General features: G+C 35.7%; 1 protein-coding gene and 1 pseudogene across 9 annotated transcripts in view; one reads left to right on the forward strand and one right to left on the reverse strand.

Annotated features, from left to right (window-relative positions):
* The window catches only part of Gria2 (glutamate ionotropic receptor AMPA type subunit 2), a 109,928-nt gene that overhangs the window by 51,199 nt on the left and 33,849 nt on the right, over positions 1-24,880 (reverse strand). For all 9 annotated transcript variants that reach the window (XR_013109869.1, XM_034501251.1, XM_034501250.2 and 6 more), the window contains exon 3: positions 5,735-5,974. Coding sequence is in view for 8 of the 9 variants with exons in the window: in XM_034501251.1 (XP_034357142.1) it covers positions 5,735-5,974 (240 nt within the window). In the remaining variant the exon portion in view is untranslated. The remainder of the gene's footprint in view (positions 1-5,734; positions 5,975-24,880) is intronic.
* Positions 18,629-19,099, forward strand: LOC117707729 (transcription factor BTF3 pseudogene; annotated as a pseudogene).

A 24,880-nucleotide genomic window follows, 5' to 3' on the forward strand; every position in this document is an offset into this window, starting at 1 on the left:
TTCTTCTCTTATGAAATAGCACAGGGATTTCTTCATCAGTACATGAATTCCTTAATTCAGCTATAAATATTTGTGGGAATTGGATGCTCTGAATAAAATTGGTTTATGTAAAGCTATCAGTGAACAGTATTCACTCAATATTTGTTCTATGTATCACTTCAGCTTTCTTAATTCTTATTTCTGAACAATTTTAAAAAATGAAAGAAAGATGTTGAGATAAATAACTGTCCCTGGAAAGTCAAAAGAAAACTGAAAAAACTAATTACTTCAGTTTAGTAATTTTAAATATAATCTTAAAATTATATGATGAGGTGAAAATTAACACCATACTCTTCATTAACAACCCACATGCATACTGCTTTTCTCTTGCCCTACAATTTAATTAGGAGATGAGGTAACCTGAGCAGTTTATTATATGATGATAATTATATGATGAGGTGAAAATTAAGTTCTCAAAGCTACTGAATTCTTAAATATTATATGATGAGGTGAAAATTATATGATGAGGTGAAAATTAAGTTCTCAAAGCTACTGAATTCTTAAATATTTGGATACAGAAAGAAAAAGCTAGTTCAACATTGTTAGTAATAGACTCTGTGTGCATGACCTATTTATTAGCTGTCATTTTTTTCTAAAATACTAATTTCATTTGGACCTACTGTGAATAACACTGAGAGAAAAATTTTAGATTAAAAATTCTTTTGTTTGATTATCAAGGGCTGACATTTAAAAGGGTAACTGCCAAAAGTATATTTCATCCAGAACAGTCTTCATTCTTAAAAATATTTTACTTGTCCTCAGTTGAAAGATGGGGCCACCCACCCATCTCAAAATTTTTAACCCAGAATTGTTCCTGTTTAAAGGAAACACTGGGACAAAAAAAATGGAACAGAGACTGAAGAAAAGGCCATCACCTTGGGATCTATCCCATCTGTAGACACCAAATCCCGACACTATTACTGATGCCAAGATGTGCTTGCAGACAGCAGCCTTGTATGGCTGTCCTCTGACAGGCTCTGCCAGCATCTGACTAAGCAGATGCAGATACTCCTAGCCAACCATTTGCCTGAGCCCAGGGTACCCAAATGGAAGAGTTAGGGGAATGACTGAAGGAGATGAAGGGGATGGCAACCCCATAGAAAGAACAACAGTATGAATTAACAGGACTCCTCAGAACTCCCTAGGACTAAACTAGCAACCAAAGAGTATACATGAGTCAGTACATGGATCCCTCTGCATATAGTAGAGGACTGCCCTAACACCTCAGAGAAGGGGGATGGTAGAGGGGTGAGGCAGAAATGGGTGGGTGGGTGGGGAAACAGCATCTTAGAGGCAAAGGGAGGTTGGGGTGCCTGGTAGGGAGACCAGGAAGAGGAACATTTGAAATCTAAATAAATAAAATTATTAATAAAAAGAAAACAATATTTTGTTTGTTGCATAAAAATTCCACTCCCTCACTCATGCTTCCAGGCAGAGCAATATGTGTACTCACTAACTCATGGCACTATGCCTAGACTAGATTAGATTATCATGTATTTTCCTCATCATCTTTTTCATGGACTCGGAAGGAAATGCAGTTTTGAAGCCTCTTAGTTCTATGGTAGATAATTTCTTTGACCTGGAATTAAGTTTCTTCCCTTTGGGGGATAAAGAGCATTTGCTCAAAATAAAACCAAAACATAAATATAGAAAGAGGAATTGATTCTGTTTTTACTTACTGTCCAGAGAAATATATCAACTCCCTTCTTTGACATTGAACGAACAAACACATGCCATTGGACTCAAATTCAAATATCTTTTACCTGTATCCAACGATCAAAATCACAAGGACTAATGGTCTGACAGGGGTGGTCTGATACTCTAAAGTTAAACACATTTTAAACCTCTATCAACCTACTTCCAATTCAGTAATTGCATAAGGCTTTAAGAAAGGGCACAGAGTCCTCAAGAAGTATCAGGCTGCTGCCAAGTAGCTAGATAAAGAGAAGACACCAGAAATTCTGAAATGTCAGCATGCTTCAGAGGAATAGCATCTGATTTCCTACCACCAGAATACTGAGCCTGGTGGAAGATGATTCCACACAAAGACAGGAGTACTCAAGGCTTCCCATGTTTCTGCTGGGATGTAACCTCAGAGTTTGATGGATTTTGAAAACCAAGGATAAGTTAGTTTCAGTATTTGTTAAGAGCAACATGATGAAATAAAAATTTGTCTGAGTCTCTTTCATGTAGTTTGTAAATCTCAGCAGAATATGTTGTGGAGGGAATTTCAATGCCTGGGACTCATGATATTCAAAAGACCATTTATTTGCTTGACATCATAGTGTAACACTCTAAGTTACACAAATCCTTGTAGTCCAAAAGGAGAGAGGAGATCCTATTGAGAATGGATCAAATTGGTTGAAACAGGGGCCTGAAGTAGAGGAAATTATGGAATTGCTTTAAAAATCATGATCAACAAGATTGAGTTATATGTCGAGGTGGGCTAGACATCAATCACATAGCACTACCATGAGGAGGAAGCATATGAGAAGGACAGAGAAAGAGGAAAGAAAGAGCTCACAGAATGAATGGAAAGATAATTTTAACATTATGCAAAATCATACAAATTAAGTTATTGAAACGACAAAAGTGGTCAGCAATAATCCCATTTCCATGAGCCAATAAAAATTTCGCAAAGGCCAAAGCTGTTTGAGTGTTTTGAGAGTCTTAAAATTTATCTCTGGATATATTCTGCCTATGGAAGGCCTCTGTAAAGCTGTGCACATTAAAACATCGACAGCTACTTGATATAATCTCAAAAATGTGGTCTAAAGGTTACGTTGGCTTTAATATATAATTACTTAATATTATCACACTAATGTTCTTTGGCCAACAGATACACTTGACTCAAACCAATTAGTATAATTTAATAATTGGAGATTATCTCATTCTTCCAATTTTATTAAGTATTTTGAAGGTATTAATAAAATTGCTGTAAAATGCCCCAGATTCTCTTCGCAATTAAATAGGTCCATTAGTCTCCCTTGCAGGTTCCCTAGCTCCTCTTATTTCTGAGTATCTCTCAAGTCCTAGTGTTTCTCTTTCTCTGTTTATATCAACTTTTGTCTAACTAAATATTTTTGAGATTCACTTTTAACCAGTGTGAATAACAGATAAGGCAAGAGAAAAGATATGACCTCATCCATGAGTAAAATGTACATCTTCTGACCCTTCAACTTCACAAGCATGATTCCACTTCTACTAGGAGACCAAATTTAAGATGCTAAAACATTTAACTCATTCACTTATCGCCACTGTTTACTGAATACCAACCCTGTGTCTAGCATTATCTGTATGTCGAGTTAAAAAGTTACATCCAGTATGAGGAGTGGTCCTAAGGAATGCTTTCTTGCATCTAACAGTAAAATCATAAATAACAAACAGACCTTATCCTGGGTGGCTAAGTCATTCCTTGATATACGGCAAGAGCTCAATAAACAGTGATAGAATTAATGTCACTATTAATTATGAATTGTCATACTCCCTAGGAAGGGGACTAAGGCATTGTTTTGGGAAAGAATGTTAGTATGAAAGGCAGCTCTCGGGAAATGATGTATTGAAGCAGACACCAAGAGGCTCTACAAATCTTAGCACTATGAAGACATTCGAGGTGAAAGAGTTTGGCTCATCTCAGAAAGTGAATGAAAGTCAATCATATGTAGAACTTAGGTTTAGTGAATGTATAAGTCTTAAGAACTCAATTAAAAAAAAACTGGGCAATACCCAAGCATTATAAAGCATGAAAGCCAGGCTGAGAATTTTGGTGTTATTCTCATTACAGTGCAAAGAAGTCATTGAAGTGTTTCAAGCAAAGGGGGAGATGGTTTGATGCTGGCAAAGGAAATACATTTAAAATAATTTAATCTGATTTGTTGAAAATGAATCCCATAGAGATCTATGTAGCATTACAGAGATGTGGTTCTATATATGTGGTAGTACATTGGCCTGCAGAGATGCTTTTGAAAAGCAGCCTCTAAATATGAAATACATGTAGATGGTGGAAATAGCATCACTAGGAAGGAAATGTGAGAAATGGATTAAAGTGATGCCCAGCTTCTAGAAGAGTTCTAGGGAGACCAAGTTCTAAAAAAGTAGCCAGGGGGCAAAAGGAAAGGCTAAATCCAGTAAACTGAGTTCTGTAAGTCATTTTATCACATTCAGAGGAAGCCCATACTAAAGTTATCCTGAACATTGAAATCTATATTAACTGTACATAACTCTGTTAAGAGTTTTCAAGCATAGTGTGGGTATCAAATCTGTCTTTGCAAAGCAGGCACAAAGCTGTTGACATGGATTTTTTCCTTTCAGTTTTTAAAGTGCTAACTGGCTTTTACATGGGGGAAAATCATGCGATGGTTCAGGAAAACAGGGCCAAGGAAAGATACCTAGCTTAAGCAAGCCTGCATCAGGACGACTGTAGCTAAGGAAGTCTAAGTGATGAGTGGAGAATGTCTCCAGTCTGCCCTTCAGCATAACAAGGTGCCCTATCTTTGTCAAAATGGGATTCTGGGTTTCACTGTAAATTTTAGTACTCCAGGAAGTGAGCTTCTGACGGAAGCATTGTAGAGCTTAATTATTCTAGATACAGTTCTTTATCCTCTTGTTTTTACTTATGAATAATCTCCAAAACCACATGACTATCCATACAAAATGGTTCGAAAAATGTGATGGAGACACAGACTCATTTATGATCATTCTGGATCCAATGAATGTTAAAATCTCAGCCCCTCAACCCCAGAACAAGCCGGCTAATATTAACCTTAACAACAAATAATACAGAAACATAAGAAAGATTTCCCCATCACCAAACTTGTGCATGGATTTCAATAGCAACAAAAAAAATTTGTGTAGAATTATATAAAGCAGCATGGGTTGGATATCAGCCACACACAGGTAGATCATGATCCCATGAGCAACCTATAACTTCTCTGAGGTTCAGAGACCTTATTTTAAAGCAAGGCTAGAATGGGCACTTCCTGCCTGATAAATCTTTTACATTGAACAAGATTTCATAACTATAAACTACTATAACAATTTGTATTTATATGCTTATACAAATTCCCTCACACCACTTCTCCTATGATTAGTAACACAGTTATTCTGGGATTGTTGTTGCATGCATGACAAGCTGTTTTATGCTAGGACTGAACACCAAGTCATTAGATTGTAACAGACTATGCCTATCAACTGTACTCTGTGGCTCCAGCTGCATATGTAGCAGAGTATTGCCTTATCTGGCATCAAGGAGAGGTGAGGCCATTGGTCCTGTGGAACCTTGATACCCCAGGGTAGGGGAATTCTAGGGTGGTGAGGTGGGAATGGGTAGGTGGGTAGGAGAAGACCTTCATAGAGGCAGGAGAGGGGTAGGGGATAGAAGTGTTGTAGAGGGAAAACTGGGGAGAGTGATAACATTTGAAATGAAAATAAATAAAATAACCAATAAAATATTAAAAAAATCAAATACTGGGTTATAAATTCTATCCCTCTGGATTCTTGTTTCTTGATTTTTTTTCCTTTCTATTTTATTTTAAGAATGCATCCATATTTAAAAAGCATTATTCATTTGCGAAGCAAAATTAAACCAAGAAATTCTTTGGAGCTCATACACCTTCATAGTACTATAGCACCACATATAAATGCCAAGGGCAAATGCTGTTTGACCCAATAAAAGGGAATTCATTCTGTCACCTACCTCTGTCACTGTCATAGAGGTATGCAAACTTGTCCCATTGGTAGTACTCAATCAAGCTAAGGAGTGCTCCTTTGAGGTCAGGTCGCATCTGGATGACAAATGGATGTGTGCCATCTGTTGGGAAACTCGGTGTGATGAAGGACACATGGAGTGTCCCACAGAATGATGTGATGGTATTTACAGACTTCTTGTCATAAAATCCAAAAATCGCATAGACTCCTCTTGAAAACTGTGAGCAGACTAGAAATTAAAAAGACAGAAATGGTAAGTCATTTAATCATCATGTACTTACATGGATTGGCCAGAAATGCAATATCCCTTAATGTAAAGTACAAAATCATTAGCAAGTCAAAAGAAATAGAAAGTTAATATCAATAATTCATCAAAATTTACTTAGCATTCAAGTTGATAAATTCAAAAAACTATAAAGGATAAAAGGTAACAATTAAGGCTATAAGAAAATGCATAGATTATTTAACAAGCTTCACAAGTGTAAATATATTTAAGTATAATTTTTAAAAATGCTAAAAAGTTACTAGAAATTTTTAATCCTTTATTTTAATTAAGATATAATTAAACTCCTTTCCTCTTCTAACACTTCCTATGTCCCTCACGCTCATTCTTGCTCTAATTTGTGGTCTCTTTATCTTTACATATCAATGTCACATACACATAAATATATAAATAATGTATAAAACGACCTTGTGAGTCTGTTTTTTTGTTTGTTTCTTTGTTTGAGGCTTTTGTTTGTTTTTGGTTTTGTGGCTTAGTTTTTGTTTGTTTGTTTTGCTTCTATATATATAATTTCAGGGCTGAACACTTTTGTACGGTAACCAAACAATGGGCTCATCCCTGAGACAGGTTAATTCTCTCTTTCTTAGCAATTATTAGTTGCCTATAGTTTTTTTTTTTTTTGTCTACAAGTGGGACCCCTAAAGATTTATCCCTTTCATTTTAGCATGTCTACTATTACTGTTAGAAATAACCTGTTCTTATCTAGAGAATATACTTTCTCAAAACAGTTCATTCTTAAGCAAATCAGATTACTTAAAAGACATTATATGAGCTAGGGAGTTGGCTCGGTTGGTAAAAATGTATACCTCACAAGCCGATAACTGAATTTGAACCATAGAACTCATAAAAAAAAACAGCCATAGCTTCATGCATTGATAACATTATCTCTAGGGATGTGGAGACATGAGGATCCCTGGCACTCATGGGGCAACTGTGCTGTTCTAAACAGCAATCCCCAGAGCAAATGCGAGAACCTGTATCTAAAATAATGTAGACTGCTATCATGAGGAATAACTTCAAAGATGATTTCTGTCCTCTTTATGCATATGTGCATGGTTAGCAGGGTCACCAGCATGCATGTGTTTAACAAACACACACAACCACACATCAATACACATTTTTAAAAACTTTAAGCAGTCTTGTTTTGATGGCGCTTTATATTGCAAGTCTAGCATATTTCCATAGTTCTAATGTTAACAATAATTTCTGTGAAAAGAAAATATTGCACTTGCTGCAGAACTCTAGAGATCTGTCACCAGAGAGGCATATCCTGCTTTGCGTCACCCAGTCAAGCACAATTAAATAAAGTTAATAAATAAAATTACATAAATTTTCTAAATTTAGTTGTTGTTTTAAATACTTAGCCTAACCTGTATGTTCCTCTGCACATAAAATAATAATTTATGAAGTATTTTGCACTTAACATAATATGACGTGTCTGCTAAGTTTTATGTCATCTCATTTCTTTCTCATGATAACTCTTGAGCTAGGAATTATTATTATTCCCCAAATACTATGATAACAAAAATGCAAGTAGAGGAAATAGCTTATTTAAGTCTTATGGATAGTAAGTACCAGAGACTGTGTTCAAACCTAGGCTGTCTGGATTGAAATCTAGTGTACAATACTGTTTTTTTAAACCACAATTAATTTACTAGCTAGCATATTGTTATTTTACCTGCACAAGTGGACCCTCTATTTAGTTTTTTAAAATATAATCAGAATGGTTTTTTGAAACACTAATATGACTGCATCTATTTCTGGGACATAAGAGTTATTTGGCCTAGGACTGCACTGCTCTATAAAAACCATCTGTGACAGTCTTCTGGCCACCAAACCTGGATATTAGATGCTTTTGATAGATGCATAGTTAGTATTTCCCAAATGACACTGGACATTTCTGCGTCTTATAAATGAATTACCTCCATTTGAAAGTAAAGCCAATACTACTTACTTAACGTGTCTTTTTCACACAAGTATATAAAAATAGATTTGTCTTATCCAAATAACCTAATGACAATAAGAATAGACCAATAAATGATAGCTAACATTTCAATAATTATATGATATTAATTGACAGACAGTGATATCAGATATTTCTCTGAGTAGTCATTATATCTAAAAGATTTCTATTTTCCTTTAAATATTTCTTGACATTTTACTTATTTCTGTCTTTCTAACATAAGCCTTTTGGGTTTTTAAAAAACATCTGTATAACAGATTACTAACATTAACTCTTTTATTTTTAGTCTTGTTTTGGAGAAGCTGACACATCAGAGAACCACCAAATATCTTTTCATATATTTCATGTAACTCTAAAATAAAGTAGTAGTATTTTATTCATGCCCATAGTACTTGTTCTTTCCTAGGCAAAAAAAAAGTAGCCTTTAATATATTTGATAAATGTGTCTGCTTATCATTTAGATGAAAAGGAAGTTGACAGTTATGTTTTTTAGGCAAAATCTTTTGAGTAAGTGATCTCTTATTTTGTGCATAGATATGTGTATACTAACATGCGCATCTTATATTTGCTAAATATTGGATTGATGAAATATGACATTTGCAAAGGGTAGATTGCTATAAAATTCTCTCTGGGTCTATTTTATTTGATTTCCTATAAAAGGTTGGCATGGCATCCAGACACTATGGGGATATCATGCAATATGATTATTTTGATGGAGCTTCTTCTCATTAATGGAATATTTTCTGCATTGGAAAGAGCAACCCCAGCCACACTGGGACGCTTGAAAAGGAAGCCACTGTTTGAATACAGAATCTCAGTAAGGAGCCATACCTTTCATTTACCATTAGTCTGAAGTGTGTTGACAAGAGACCTCTTTGTTTTGCAACCAGCTGGAAGCACTGCTTTTGTCTCCATGAGAAGCATAAACTGTACAAAATTTCTTAAGAAAGCACATCTCTTTTAACCTAGAAACCATTTTTTTCTAGGTAATTATTTTACACCAATGGCTTTCATCTCTTGACAAACCTTGCACCCTTAACCCTATCTATCACATTATTTTCAGGGCATATAAGGACTTTCTTTTTTCCTAGTGTACCCAAATTTTTGATGTTTTTCCTCTTAATATCCACAGGACATTTATCAATACTGCCCAGTCACAGTCACTACTCCTATATGGTAAGAGTGTCACTGAGATTTGTAAGCAAGCATCTTAGCTGAAGTACTGTCTCCGAGTTCTAAATGACAGTCTGAGAAGAGGAACTTAATGACAAATACACAAAGTCAAACACAGCGCTACTCTTGGGAAACAGCAGGATCAGATTGCAGAAGGTCTTTGACATTTGGGTGTGAGGCACCCAAGTAGCTCTATTTTTACTCTTGTTACCGTGCCTGCAATGGAAGGCTATTGTAAAACTAAGTTTGATTCATAGAAGCAAAGGAGGAGAGAGAGATGAAGGAAGGACCACTACAATCTATAACTCATGAGAACATCCATCCCCCAGTGACTGATTTTCCCCATCTATGTGCTAAGTTCCACGCTCTACCACTATTCTAAAAACACCAAAAACTAGAGAGCAAGCATTCAATGTTCATAAGAGGTTTAAGGGGCATTGCCCACTCAGATTTTAACATTTTGCCCTGGCTTCCAAAGGCTTCCACCCATCTCAGAATGAATTGTCTGTCTCCAGGAGTTAGCATCATTTTAGCCATTATGGATTTGGCTGAAAGACCAAATTCAAAGTCTTTCCTGAGGCACAAACCAAACTTTTACCTATGACCCACTATAAAGTCAAACAGAAAGTTATTTATTTCTAAGATGCAAATAATAAAAAAAATCCCAATTCTAAAATAAAGTAATAGGGAATAAGAAGGAAGGTACATACCAAAACAAAACAAAAACAAACAAAACCAATGACAAAAAAATCTAACAAAGAAATCACTAAATTCTTGCAAAGTGTCAGGATATGAAGTCCAAGGGGCTTATGTAGCTCCATTACTAGAGCATTGCAGTCCATTGTTTCCCATGTTTTGTAGAATATCTTATTCTTGTCTGCAGTTTTCCTCCAAAGACATTCCATATTTCTGGCATCTCTGAGTTCACACACACACACACACACACACACACACACACACACACACACAGCTTCATGCACTACCCTCCCAGGGAATATTTTGGGAGATTATGACCCACGTATACACTCCTTTGTATCTCGGGTCTTCCTTTCAAATCTAGGAGAGACCTTCAATAACAGTGTAACTCTTAGTATTTCATCCTCTAATGATTCCCAGGGAAGAAACAGAGTCAGGTGAAAACAGAATGAAGAATAATAGTCACATAAAGAAACAGATATTTGGTATCAGGTGGTTCTGGCCTTGTTATAGAGAAATTGTAGCACCCTGGAAGCTCAGCACGGTTTTTAAAAAAGAGTTGAACAGACAGACAGGTTTATTGGATACAGCTGAATATGGAGGTAGGGTTATAACAGATAAGGAGGCAGGGTTTACAGCTTATAGATGTATCAAGGAGGCAGGTTAATTTAGCTAATCTAGGTAGGAACAGTCTTTATAAGAGAGCAGTTTTAGACTGTAAAAATCTAGGAGGAAAAGTGATGATAGGCATTTTCTGTATATACTATTAATACCTACACTTGGACCCCAAGTAAAGCTTTGCCATTTCTTTCTGAGCCTCACCATAGTAGCAGAATCTTTATCAATTACCTCTGCATCTGAGGCTAGAGTCTTCACATGGCCATACCCATGTCAATAGCACATATTTATTCAAGAATTTATTAACACCAGGCTTCCTCTTTTCCACATATCTTGCCATCTGTTATGTCTATAAAACTAGCATCATGTGGATAACATCAAGGCTTACATTCCTTTTAAGCAGCAGCCTCCCTTCCTTGAACAGTGGCCATAGAATCCTACGAGTTGCTTAGATTTCTTAATGTAAAGAAATATTTTCCCCAGAAACCCTGTGTAACCAGAGGACCACAGAACACTTTTAAGCAGCTTTGTCTTTTGTAAACTCAGTCTTGGCTTTAATGTGGTCATATTTACTCTTAACCTATTCTTAAGGTGTCTTTTCTTTTTCCCAGTTGAAAGTCATTAGCTTATTTTTTTTAATGGTACCAAAGTACATCTTGCTTGGCCTCAAGTTTAATCATTGTCTGGCAAAATAGTGCTTTTCCAAAACTTTCCGAACTACTGTTTGTTTGCGATTCTCACTATAAACCAGTCTAAAAGATGTTCTTACTAACAATGCCACAGCCAAGATGTTAGACTGTCTTAAACATTCTTTTACTACCTTAAACTCTACTACCCATGAGGTCTCAGGTAATTGATAGCAGTGGAAGATATTCATCACTGCAAGGGTGGCTCTGATGCTAAGGTCCTGTTCCCCAATTGGTTCTTGATCCATCAATAAAGATGCTAGCAGCCAAGGAGCTGGGAGGATAGGTGAGAGTTCCAAGTTGCCACAGGTGAACTAGCAGATGCAGGAGAGACAGAAAGAGGAAAGGAGGTTTTTTTTTTTTTTTTTTTTGCCATGCTTCTGAGGGAGAAAAGCCAACCAGCCATGTGAAATCTCGAGCAGAGTGGCCATAGCCCACTTCTCCAGGTGGGAGGTTGGGATGTTGTACTGAGACTAAAGGTAACTGAACAACTTAAAGCTAAGGCAGTTGAGAAGTGATGCACTAAGTGTATTGGGAAGGGCACACTAGCCAAGGTAGATTGGAGGTGCCCAGCACTTGAACCAACAAGGCAGGATGAAACCAATCAATGTGTGTGTCTGTTTTTCATCTGCTGATCCAAAATTCTCTGGGTAGAGGCTAGTAGTTTGACCTATTTCAGGAGTATTAAGGCAGGGTAGCAAAAGGGCCATGCAACACATCACCCTAACAAAACATAAATAGCCTTTATTCCTACTCTCAGAATGTTTCTTTCTGTTTGCATCTTTATGAGTTCATTCTTAGCTGTCTGTATTCTTGTCTTCTAAGCTCTCACTGGAATCACTCAGTCAATTCTACTTTAGGCTCTGACTAGCACTAATCTACATACATTTTCAAATGTTTCTCATATGCTTATTTCCAACATTTCATAACTACATTTTAGGTTTATTGAAAGCAATGACCTCACGTTTAACACTAGCTTTTTGTATTAGTTGGGATTAGTAATAAGCTTTTCATCACTGTGGCAACATATGACACAATCAATTTAATAGAAAAAAGAAGTTGTTTTAGTTTTCAGTCTTGGAGGTTTTATCCATAATCCTCTGCTCTTTTCATTCTGGGCTCTTAGTTATGCATAGGATCATGGCTGTACAAATGTGTGGTGGAAGAGTCTCTCCCTGCAGCAGATAGGAAGCAAAGAGATACAAACTGGCAACCAACCTCCATTGCTATACTCATAATGTGCACCTCAGTTAAGTGGCACCACATCATCTGAATTCCTAGCACTTCTCCAAATAATTCTGCTAGGAGGGAATCAAATATTCAAATTATAAACTTGTAAGACCATTTTATACTGAAATTGTAACCAGCATGACAGGTACAGATGTCTATTGATACACTAAACTCTAAAATTGAGGTATTTTGAGTAAACTTAAATTTTTATTATTTATTTCATTTTTTGTCACTATTTTATTCATAAAGGATGCTTTCAAAAGCTACATCCATGAATTATGTCTTCTAAAGGAAGAAGGCTTAGAAGTCCTAGAGTATTCAAAATCATGTGCATCTGAGAAATACGCAAAATGAACTTTCTAAAAAGATAAAAACATACCAGAATTCTGTCTAGTCATCTATATAGACAGAGGACAGTTTCAGCTGAAGATTCATGGTCTGGACATGAAGTTACAGTTTTATGCAGTGTTGTGAGTTTTTGAATGAGTAGCCTGATTAACATAAGGAGGTCATGTATGACTTGAGGGTTAAAAATGATTGCAAAGGAGTTATTGAAGATATTCTTGTTAGTTCTACTTGAATTAAACATTTAATAACAACTTTGAAAAACTCAGCAAAGTCAAGTCCTTTCATAAGACATTTTAGGTCAAACTACAGAAGTAATAATCTCCTGGGTGTGAGTAACTTGCTGATTATTTCACTTTTTATTACAAGCACAGAAGATCTCGGCTGGCAACACTGCTGATAGGGCATCAGACACTTCTTTCCTCTTGGGTCATTCTGCTCATTGGCGCTGCTAATGTGGCATTCACGATACAGTCTGGGAGACTTCACACCATTATTTAGTGGAAGGGGAAAAGAGCTGAGTATGATTAGTTTTGTTTTCCATTTTTCCTTCTATACATTGATATTTACTTTAATAAAATGATGTGAGCTGCTTCATAAGCAGGAAGCCCCATTTGCAGTTTGTAGTCTGGCCATCTTTCTCCTTTCAGTTTATGTTCTTTACTGCGAGTCTTCCTAAAACACTGCCTGAAAGGCATTCTCTGACAATTTGTTTCCCAGTTTTGTCCTTTTTTACATTCAATTTTTTAAGGTTTTTCATCCCTATTACCAAGATCCGATTCAAATTTTCATGTAAATCTTCCTAAATCTCCATCACCCCAGTTATTTCTTTTTTAAATCCCTCTTTATGTACCCAGAAAATATACAATATAAAATACCATATACAGTATTAATGTTATAGGTCCATGTTTATATCATACTTACTTTTTTTCTCAAACAAGTGGTAACTAAAATTATTTCAACAAATCAAGAGCTTTATAGAATAAAAAGAACAAGAAATATATGAAATCACTGTTTTACAGTTTTTAAAACACATAATTTATCATTAAAATCTTAAAGACATAGAGACATTATTCAGTATCCAATGATATGCTAGCAATGACTGTAGATACAGAAACTGAAAATTTTAATAATGAGAGCAATTTGTATTTTAATTTGGATTTGAGCTTCGATAGTCAAGTTACTTTGCTCTGTCTCAGCCTGAGAATAGCAATGTTACCCACATCACCATAAGATATGAAGGCATTAACACACACACACACACACACACACACACACACACACACACACACACACATACACACACATTCTCAGCAGTGTCAGCAGCTATATAACCACTGAAAACATCTGTTTTCCACATTCTAACTAATGGTAATATTAGCTAACTATCAGTTGTGCATCAAAAGTTTGCTTATATTTTTCTTTAGCTCAAAATTTATTCACTTCCACAAGACAGTGTTCATGATTTGAAAACTGAACTCATTTTCTCAAACCAAAAGATGTAAGAATATTCCCATCTTTGATCTCAAGAATACAAGTTTTCAGCAAGTACTATCCATTTGACCTCTCCAATCTGTATTCCTCAACTCTGATGACAGTGCCTAATAGAGTCTCTTAAGCACTTATTGACTAAATTCCTGCAATAATGTCTCAAACAGCAGCCTCTAAAATCCATCTCTTTCCTATCGCAACAGAAATCACCCTCTTGCTCAAAAGCTGTCTATGTGTTCCAGTTGCCGAGTAAAGGACAGACTTGCTATAGTTTTATCAATTCTATGTGATCTGAACCACACGTAGTTGTAGTCATCATCTGTGATTCTAAAGCCAATTGCATGTGTCTTAGGCAGAATTATTGCTTCTCAGCTTTCTCCTTAAACAGTGACCCAACTGAGACATGAATAAAGATCCATTTATGTGTACAAGCCTAACAAGAACACAGCACACAGCAGGCATGTAACAAATGACACTTAATAAGATGGCAATTCTTCCACGAAGAGCATCCTGTTTATGATCAAGTGGATGCCACTTTTCCTGCTTGTATCTGTCCTTTTGTCATTTTCTCTTCACCCTATCTGTAGCTTGAGTTACAGTACCTTTGTCAGGGTGTCTTGCCAATTTCTGAACTTCTTAATCAAAGGGCTCAGCATGACAACAGAATCAAAGTGGAGAATTAGAAGTCAGCACTAACTTTCACTGACCACCTGGTAGAAAAACTGCTGATCAGATCCTAATCTAGTAACTGGGGATGTGTATTTTGTCTATCTACTTCACCGGGATGCTTTAATGTTTGTGTTATTAAAACTATAGAAAATACTCAAGAAAATATTAATGATTAGGCAACTGTTCTTCTAGCAATAAATCCAATCTTCATGGTTTTTGTTTCTTCTGCAATAGCCAAATCAGGAATTTTATAGTATTTTTTACTTAAGGAAAATATGATCAAAACAAAAATAGTTAATAAAATAAACTGTGGAAATTTTACAGTAAAACTTCATTTCTGTTGATGCTCAAACTTTTTGGAATTCTGAATTGCTACTTTCCAGGATCACTGACTTCATTTTAAAAATCATAGGAAACATGGTCAGTTTTTAGTCAAGCAGAGAAACAGAACAAAACCAAAACATACAAAAACAAAACCACTCTGAAATACCTGTGGTATCCAATGGAGTTACTACTTCCAAATTTATTTTGTAAAGCAGAATTTTGGACTCCAGATGAAGAGGTTAAAGCATGACAATGAAGGAAGGTCAACTCCACGGAAGAAGGTGCTCCTCTGCACTGTGTGTGCATAAAGCATTGAAGTTTATCTTAAGTGACATTTACTCCTTTAGCATATAATTGTAGTATGTTCTACATACATTATTAGAATTTTATGTAAAATCTTTGGGAGAATTTTAGAAACTGAGCCATGGTTCTGTTATTTGTGGAAATTGTTGGTCAGTGCAGTTTTCTGTGATAGTGGTGAAATGGAGTGAAACTACCCCTTTCCCATAAATAGAACTATTTTAAAGTTTACATATTTACTGGAAGACTTATTTCTTCTTCATCTATGGATTAAAGGGCATCCACTCATGAGACAGTGGTTTAACATCTGCATGACTCTCTCCATGATTCCAGCAATCACTGCATAGCTAGTGAAACAAAATACTAAATGGCCCCTGAGACAATGTGTGGCATAATAAGCACACCCGAGTGACAGGCTCTATAAATTGCCCCACTAATGTTTAACCTACAGCCATGACACCCATCTATATAGTGACAAATTGTCTCTCCTTTGCATACATTTTTCACAGGAATACTTAATGTGATGCAACATTATCTTTCAGCCATAGAAGACCGTGAAAGTAAGAATGCATTTTTCTTTCTCTCTAGAAAATATTTGTCCTTCCTGACTTTCATGCTAAGTAGTCTGAGTGAGGTTAAATGTCCTGAGTTTATTGCTGTGGCCTTTATTATATGCCACTTTAAAAATCTATAACATTTATTTTTGCATCATCCTTCATCTAACATAGCTGGCAATAATGGGATCAGCAGTAATGGACAATAACTCTAATGTAAATTATAATGATGGGACCTGGACATGGAAGTGAAGGAGAATTACCTTCATTTATAGAAGATGCTATTTCACAAGAGATGGTTGCATTCTTCATCTTGGCCATGGATTTCCTTGTCACACATACACTGGTTTTGACCTCTGAAGTCTTGCCAACCTCAGGCTCTAAATGAGTTTTAGGTCTCCGTGCACTGGTGTGGTATGAGTGTTATGTACAGTGTGCCAGGCTAAGAGATTGCCCATAGGCCCACTTCTCATCTCACCAAGCCAAGAGCTAGTTGTGTGTTCCTGGCAAGTGGCCAGAATTCAAAGGTTTCAATGTCCTCAAAGGTCCCAACTAGCCTACATATGACTCTAAATGGCTGAATGGTCAACAGACAAATTCTAGAAAATGTCAAGTGCGTCATATGTTTTCTTTATCATATATTTTCTCACATAAGATCCATGTGAGTTATAGTCTACTTAAAGGGACTTGGTCTACCATTCTCTGTATGTTTAATTAGTATTACATTTATCATTTCTTTTATATTTCTTCATTGTCCTCTTCTGCTTTCTCCTAAATCATTTTATTCTTCATGACCTTTTTGGCCTTGAAACTCTAAACTGGATTAATCCCTCCACATTTTGTACCATTATAATGTTGTTGTGAAGTTTCTTAAATGTTCAATTTTAGATGTGCTTCTTAAGGAAGCTGTGGACTGTCCAAACACAAAGGGAACCCTAGAGATGCTGCCAAAACCCTCATCATCCAGAACAAGTATTTGGTTGACTTATTTGCAATTTTTTCATTTACAATGTGTTTTAAACAAATTCACATCTCATTTCCTCCCCTACAGTTCTTGTATTCCCTAATACCACCACCAATATTTTTCCCAACTTAACATACATTTTTTTTTCCTCTCAATAAACTTGTTGACCTCATGTAATTCTGCTTCTATGCATGGGAATAAGACCATTTGCTGGAGCATGGGTGGCTTTTGAGAAATATTTTTTTTTTGTTTTTGTATGTGTTTTGAATTTCTTAAAAGAAACATATTTTAAAGGCATGCCATCAACGTGTTATTGAGGCAATAAAAATTGAGTGAGAATTTGAATAACTATCTGACATACTTGATCAATGTATGTAATTAAATCCTTTTATACAGCTCATAATTCTTCCTTTCCAACAGTAGATTGGTTTTTAAAAGCTCATATATTATTGATGATTGCTCAATTCACCACCACGTGGCTCATAGTGTATGGAAATATGGGAGATAATGTAATGTAGGTCACATAATATCAATATTTAGTCATTATCAATATGACTTCATAATTATTCATACCATATTTTTAGAATATTACCATAGATAATATAAGAAAAGACACAAAATAATTATCTAGACAATATTTCTCCATTATTAAAATGGATCAAAGCTATTTAGAGGGTTGGAGTGACGAGAACAGTCAAGGAATAAGAAAAGGAATAAAAGTCTTTGTCAGTATGAGTAAATAGCTATTTCTATGAAAGACAAGGCTAGAGAAGCTAAAACTGACCAGATGCAAGCTAATTGCAAGGGGAAAATATTAATAATATATTCTGACACATATATCTCAAGTTATTTCAGCTTCATGTGATCACTGAACAAAAGCACATGTGAAGTCAGTTAAAGCCATTATTTCAGATATCTAAATGAAAGTGTGTCTGGTTCTAGAGAAAATGTGGAACTCTAGATATAAATCACAGAGTCAATTGTGAGGTTGGCAATTTAAGAGTGTCCAAATTGAATGCAACTGGTGAGAGCTGGAGGGAGGAACAAAAGTCCATACCAAAACCCTTTACTTTAATTTCCTGCCTCCTTCAAGCCTTGCAATAGCCGCCAAGCCCGCAAGAAAATATAGGAATAAACAGCTCTGATATAGGTAGGAATTCTAAAAGATATTCTCAAAGAATTAAAAAATATGTCTGGTTTTAACTTTTTAAGAGTAAACTTACGATATATTCCACAGTTCTGTAAGAATGACAACGGATCTTTAATCAACGAGAACAAAATAAAGTGAATCCTAACGGCCAAGCTGGAGGTGATAAACTGTACCATTTGGACAAGTATATGAATTAAGTACTACTCTACTTCTAGGAAATTATTTCCTCTGGAAATATTTTAAAATTAAGAGGAAACCAGCAAAAATGAAGTCCTAAGAGTGCTGATCATGTAGGACGTCAAACACAAGAGCATTATTATGAGGACTAAGTATTGCTAACGTCCCCACATGTGTGTGCCTTATCTCAGCTGGTCTGCCCGAGACCCCCTAAGTGTGAACCTTAGTTCCCCGCGCGGCCTCATTTCCACTCCGACAAGATGAAAGAAAAGATCATGAACCAGGAAAAACTCTCCAAACTGCAGGTACAAGTGCGCATTGGTGGGAAAGAAACGGCTCCTAGTGAGTAGGTGGTTCACAGCAGAGGATAAAAGACTGCAGTTCTCTTTAAAGAAGTTAGGGGTAAACAATATCTCTGGTATTGAAGAAGTGAACATGCTTACAAGCCAAGGAACAGTATTCATTTTAACAACCCTAAAGTTCAAGCATCTCTGGCAGCAAACACCTTTACCATTGCAGGCCACGCTGAGAAAAAGCGGCTGACAGAAATGCTTCCCAGTATCCTAAACCAGCTTGGTGCAGACAGTCTGACTAGTTTAAGGAGACTGGCTGAAGCTCTGCCTGAACAATCTGTGGACGGAAAAGCACCACTTGCTACTGGAGAGGATGATGATGAAGTTCCAAATCTGGGGGAGAATTTTGATGAGGTTTCTAAGAATGGGGCAAACTGAATTGAACCAACTTGTGAAGAAGATGACATTTGCAGAAGTTACAGGAGCTGCTATTTTATATCATGACTGCTTTTTAATTTTTTTGTTTATTATGGATCTGATAAAATCTAGATCTCTAATATTTTTGTCTAACCTCCCACCCCAGACACTTCAGCTCTTTTCAATTTTTGTTCATACCTAATTCATTCTTTGCCACAAGTTAACCTGAAGAAGCCTGGAAATAAAGTTTGGAAAAGCTTAATAAAATTCTTTGTCTAGTAAAAATATAATACTGTTAACCAAATACATCTTATACTTCAGAAATTGTTAACCATAAAATAATTATTAATATCAAAGGAATTTTCTAAGTTATTTAAGAACATATATAGTATTTTCAGAAAATAAATGTTCTTTTATGGTGCAATGCAGATGACCCAGATACAGTTTCTAGCACACATATCTGACAGTTCACAGTACCTGTACCTCCAGTTCTAGGGAATTCAATGCCTTCTTCAGGTCTCTGTAACTAGTAACTAATAGCAACACATAACTCTATAACTAGCAACTATGTACATACTATGTGTATAAAAGACAACTAGACATATGGATAATTTTTCAAGATTAACTTTACACACACACACACACACACACACACACACACACTAATGTGTCTCTTTCTCCAGTTATTTCTTTGTTCGATGGTTTATATTACCAAAATTGTAGTAATTTTCCTCATGCAGATATTATAAAATTATATTACATTTGTGCATAGGTTTCACTTTGAAATGTACTTCAACTTTAACTACAAATTTCACTTATTTCTCTTACTTATTTCTGCTCTGCGGTTAAACTTTAATGTTTCATACTGAAGCATTTTATCGTTGTTTTCTGCTCCAAGAGAGTCCGGCCATTCATTTAGGTGCTGTGTGTGTAAATAATCATGTCATATGAATATGAATACATTTAGATTTCTTCTTTCCTTGTCTGTAGACCTTTAGTTGTCTTACTTCATTAGGTATAACTTCCAGGAGGATGTTGAACATCATTTAGAGAAGACATCCTTGTCGGGTCTTGGCCCTAATGAGAAAGCTTCTGTCTTCTACTGCAGATTTGGCTGCAGTTTTATGTAGACACTCTTTATCTAGTTAAAGTGATTGCATTCTCATCTGCATTTATTTAGAGTTTTGTGACGAATGAGTATTAAATTCTGACAAGTGCTTTTTTCTTTATATATTACTGTGTGATTTTTCTGTAGCTTAGTGATATAAAAAATAATACAATTGAATTTTTTATGGTGAACTGGATTTCTCTACAACTCTGTTACTGTCATTAAGTGTTTACAAATTATTGTATTTGCATGTTTTTCAGAATCACTGTAGTTATGTTAATGAGACTTTTTCTTTCCTTGTGATCTATTTGACTATATTTGAATTACAAAAATTCTGATCTCATATAATTCATTAAATATCCCAACAGCCTACCTGTTTTTGAAATAGTTATTAGAAGGTTGGTAAACATTCCTTCTTAAAAATGTTAAGGAGTTGTTCTGGTTTACTTTCTACTGAAGTGATTTTAAAAAATGTAACCAAAAGCAGCATGGGGAGGAAAGTGTTTATTTAAGCTTCCAACCCACTATCAAGGTCCAAGGCAGAGACTATGGAGACTGGCTGCTTACTGGCTTGCTACTCATGCTTGCTCATCCTGCTTTCTTAACACCTTCCAGGGCCACCTACCCAAGAATAGCACTCCCCACAGTGGGATGGACACTCCCAGAACCATCAACCAAGAAAATGTAGACAGGCTTGTCTACAGGCCAAGCTATTGAAACATTCTCTCAATGGAAGTTCATGCTTCCTGGATGACCATAGATTATGTTAAGTTGATAAAAATCTAACTAGCATTAAAGTATTATTTATTTCTTGGTATATTGATGCCTATATCACCATGTAATCCTTTAGGAGTTCCATTCAAGTTGTCTGTATCTGACATTAGCATGATCTCTCTCTTTGCTTACCAGAATATGCTGTTTTCACTATCCATTCACATTTCTGTGCGTGCCTTTATATTTAATGTGGTTCTCTTTCAGACAGCACAAGATATTCATTTCTGTTTTATTATATGCTTTTACATATGTTTTCAATGTCTTATTAGGAGCACTGACATTGAAACTGATTATGAAGAGAGTATTTGTTACTAGTTTTTGTTTATTCCTTGTTAAGATTTTTTTTGGCTATTCCCTGCCAGTGTGGTTTTATGAACCACTTTGTATGATCACACTCTCCCTCATGTTTGGACATCAGTCATACTACTTTCTCTGCATGGTTAGTGGTTGTCTTAATGTTTGCTAAATTTACAATTTTCTAACCCCTTCACCTCTGAACTTTATAAATGTCTTTCTGGTTTAGATTTTCAGTCTTATGAGAGGAGCCAGACATTATTGATGATGATTGTTCCTTTTTCTCTGAGACAGGGGGATTCTGAGATAACATAATAGATTAGGCTCTGCTCTGATACAATATTTCCTCCTAAAGACACTCTTTGGTTAAGGGAAAAATGGTGATAATTTTCCCCTCATGACTGAAACAAAGAGGATCTTTGTATTATATCCACCAAGTCCCTGGCAAAACTCAGAAGGAAAGAACAAAAATGAGCAGAGGAGAGAAGGTGATGAGGGGCTTCCTAGATTATTTTTGAAACCAAAATGTTTATTCTCTTTTTGGCATCCTGAAATCAGAGGCTGAAATTGCAACCCCCTTTTCCTATGGAATCTTCTGCTCATAGATTTCTGCTCTAGGAGATGATGAATCTCAGTATTTGGCTGTGTCTCTATTTGTGGGATAACAATTTACCTGCCACCTCGGTTATTTGACATTTGCAAAAAACATTTTGATATCACAGACTCTTTGGATTTGTCTTTTCGGATGAATTTGTGTTGGGATGAAGTAGCAGCTACAAAGATTCTTTGGTGCCAGAAGACTTGCTGTATGATCTGGGCCAGTCTTTCCTTGCAATTACTCTTTACAACAATATCAACTACTTCCTTCACATAGTTATGGAAAAAGTCAAGTAGAGTGAAATCAAAGTTTATCAAGCAGTGACTCAGAGATGGCTGATCTACAATATCACAGTTCTTGAGTGTCCCTTAATCTTTGCACACTTATTTAAGAGAAAACAAAAATCATGGTCCCAAAAGGCATTATTTTCAGTACCATAGGGTACGCATTGTAGAAAGAAAATAGAATAAGCTACTATTTTTAGCCAATATTAGTGGTTAGTTCCCATTAAAATGACTCAAGTGTTCTTTCTCTGAACATCTAGAGGATTCATTTACATGCAAAAACAAATATACACTTTTAAAACAGCTCACTTTCCAACATATACAAATAACATAAAAGCAATCTTAGGCTTAATAATAATAATGAACACTGTTTGTTCAAGTTATCTATCGAATTTCAAGTTCTTCCTGTTGCTCGAACATTAATCTCCCTTCTGAACTGCAGACTGCTCTTATCAGGTAAAACTAACTTCAAGGCTTCTCTTCACTTCTGAAATCTTTGTTGGCGTCTAATGTGGAAGTTTTTAAGTGCCAGCATAGAAAATAGTCTAGATTAGGTCATCAGAAAATATGCAAGACTCCTAAGTAAGTGAATGAAAAAAAAGATTATCTTTTCATTTTCTTAAGACCCGAGAAAAATATGACTTAATGCTAACACACTTCAAATATTCAAAATTTGTAGCACAAACTGAACACTTTGACTTCCACACCAGAAGGAAGCCTGAAAGCACAGGCTGTGGAGACTGTCGGGTGCTGTGTTCTCAGCACGAGCCAACACCTCGGAGCTAATGGCCTCCTGCCTGTTGGAGCATCCGAGTCTCCAGGTGTCACTGAGAGACTCATCACAAGGAACGATTGCCAAAGTTTAAAAGCGGCAGAAGGGGAGAGAAACGTGTGCCCTTTGCAACTGAATAGGTATGAACATTTCTCCATGAGAAAAATATGAGCATACAGTTTGTGCAGAATCATAATCAACATTACCAAGTGAAATTGAATCATATCAGAGCTGATTGGGGAAGTCTCTGGCAGGTATAGCTCTGCGCTGCTTTCATATGTACAGTGAACCAGTTAGACAGATTTAATAACATCCTTTAAATTATGAAAGGAGCTAATACTGAATTTTATCAAATTGTCTTTATATAATGCTTTTCATGGAGCCACAGTCAATAAAGAAACACGCATACTAATAAAAAGAAAAAAATGTATTCTAAAGTTTAAAAAAGTAAAATCATTTTTAAGACATTGGTGGGTCTTCATTTCATTAACCTTTTACTCATTTATAAAAGTAAATTCAAAAGCATATCATCTAGTCTATAATTTAAAGATAACAGTAGAAATCTTATGGACTTCAAAGATAAATTATTTTAAAATAAATGAGATTTGACAAATGCATTTCAATTTATATTTCAGAATAGTAAAGATATCTATAACTGTTTGTTAGAAAACCAAATACCCAGTAATGCTTGATTTGATATATAAAATGCAATATACTTGTTAAATATCAAAATACTTGAGCTTGTGTAGTTGACTGCTAAGAAAAGGAAAAACAAATTAAAATCATCACGCTCTGTGGAATTTGGAATGATAACAAGAAGTTGTCCAGGCCTTCCTAGCCTCCAGGACTTAGCTGCCACTTCCATTTACATTGACTTTGATGTCTTGGGGAAGTTATTTAAACTTTCAGAGTCTTAAGTCTAGTGTTTTATGAAATAATTTGATATTTTTCTCAAGCTCAAACAGTGAAATTAAATGACTATCTTTCAGAAAGAGATCTGAAGCCAGAACAGTTGGAGAATCACAGTTTTTGATAGATCTCTCAGTTGTCGTGGGCTTCATCTTTTTTGCAAGTGGAGGAATCTAATCTTGCCCTGCCTTTATTGGGTTCATCCATCTTGCTCATTTTCTTCCAGACTTTTCTCTCAGTTCCTTTGCTAAGTGGCATCAGATGAAATGAAAAAGTCAATTCAATCAATGGGGAAACAAAACACCTTCATTCCACGAAAGAAAGATAGATAAGGCAAGTTCTGAAGACATGATGAGTGAAAAAAAAAAAAAAAAAAAAAAAAAAAAAAAAAAAAAAAAACGTTTCCTTTGGGGCTGGCCAAAGTGTTTTGCCAGGACAAAGATAAGAACTCCAACACGATTAACAGGTGCTCAAGACACTTCACTCTGCTTAGCTACAGATCTCCAATTTTCTAGGAATCTAACCAGAGGCCACATTTACAGAAAGTTCATGTTCTGAATGCCTATTCAACCATGATGACTCCTGGTTTTACCTTATCAGATTATAATTCTAAACAAAATACACTGGGTTCAATCTCACCAAAATGAGAGACAAAGGAAAAAATCAATAGTTTCTTGCAAGCTTTTAGAAAGTAATTTAAGCTCCACCAAAATGTTGTCTGCTAATACTAAACATTAATTGAAATGCTTTCTTGGAGATCCCATTCCTTCACTCATGTATGTTGTATTTTCTCTGAATCTCCTTTGAAGAGAACATGCTAATACTTATGGAGGTTTTACATTATGTTTTGTTTTGTTTTTCTAAGTAGCCCTCTTTCTTACAACCTTTGTGTGTAAGTCTTTATTAAAATACCTTGAATAAAATTTCTAACTCTGTTTCACACTAGCTAGTTTTAAATTTTTCTTCTACTCCAAATTCCCAAATTCCAGTTGGGCCTGAATCAAGATTCTTAAAAAATTAAAGGAATCCTTCCAGCTTCTGGGGTGACAGTGTGTAACTGTAC

This window comes from Arvicanthis niloticus, chromosome 4 (genome assembly GCF_011762505.2).
Source record: "Arvicanthis niloticus isolate mArvNil1 chromosome 4, mArvNil1.pat.X, whole genome shotgun sequence".
In the NCBI taxonomy this organism is placed as follows: Eukaryota; Metazoa; Chordata; class Mammalia; order Rodentia; family Muridae; genus Arvicanthis; species Arvicanthis niloticus.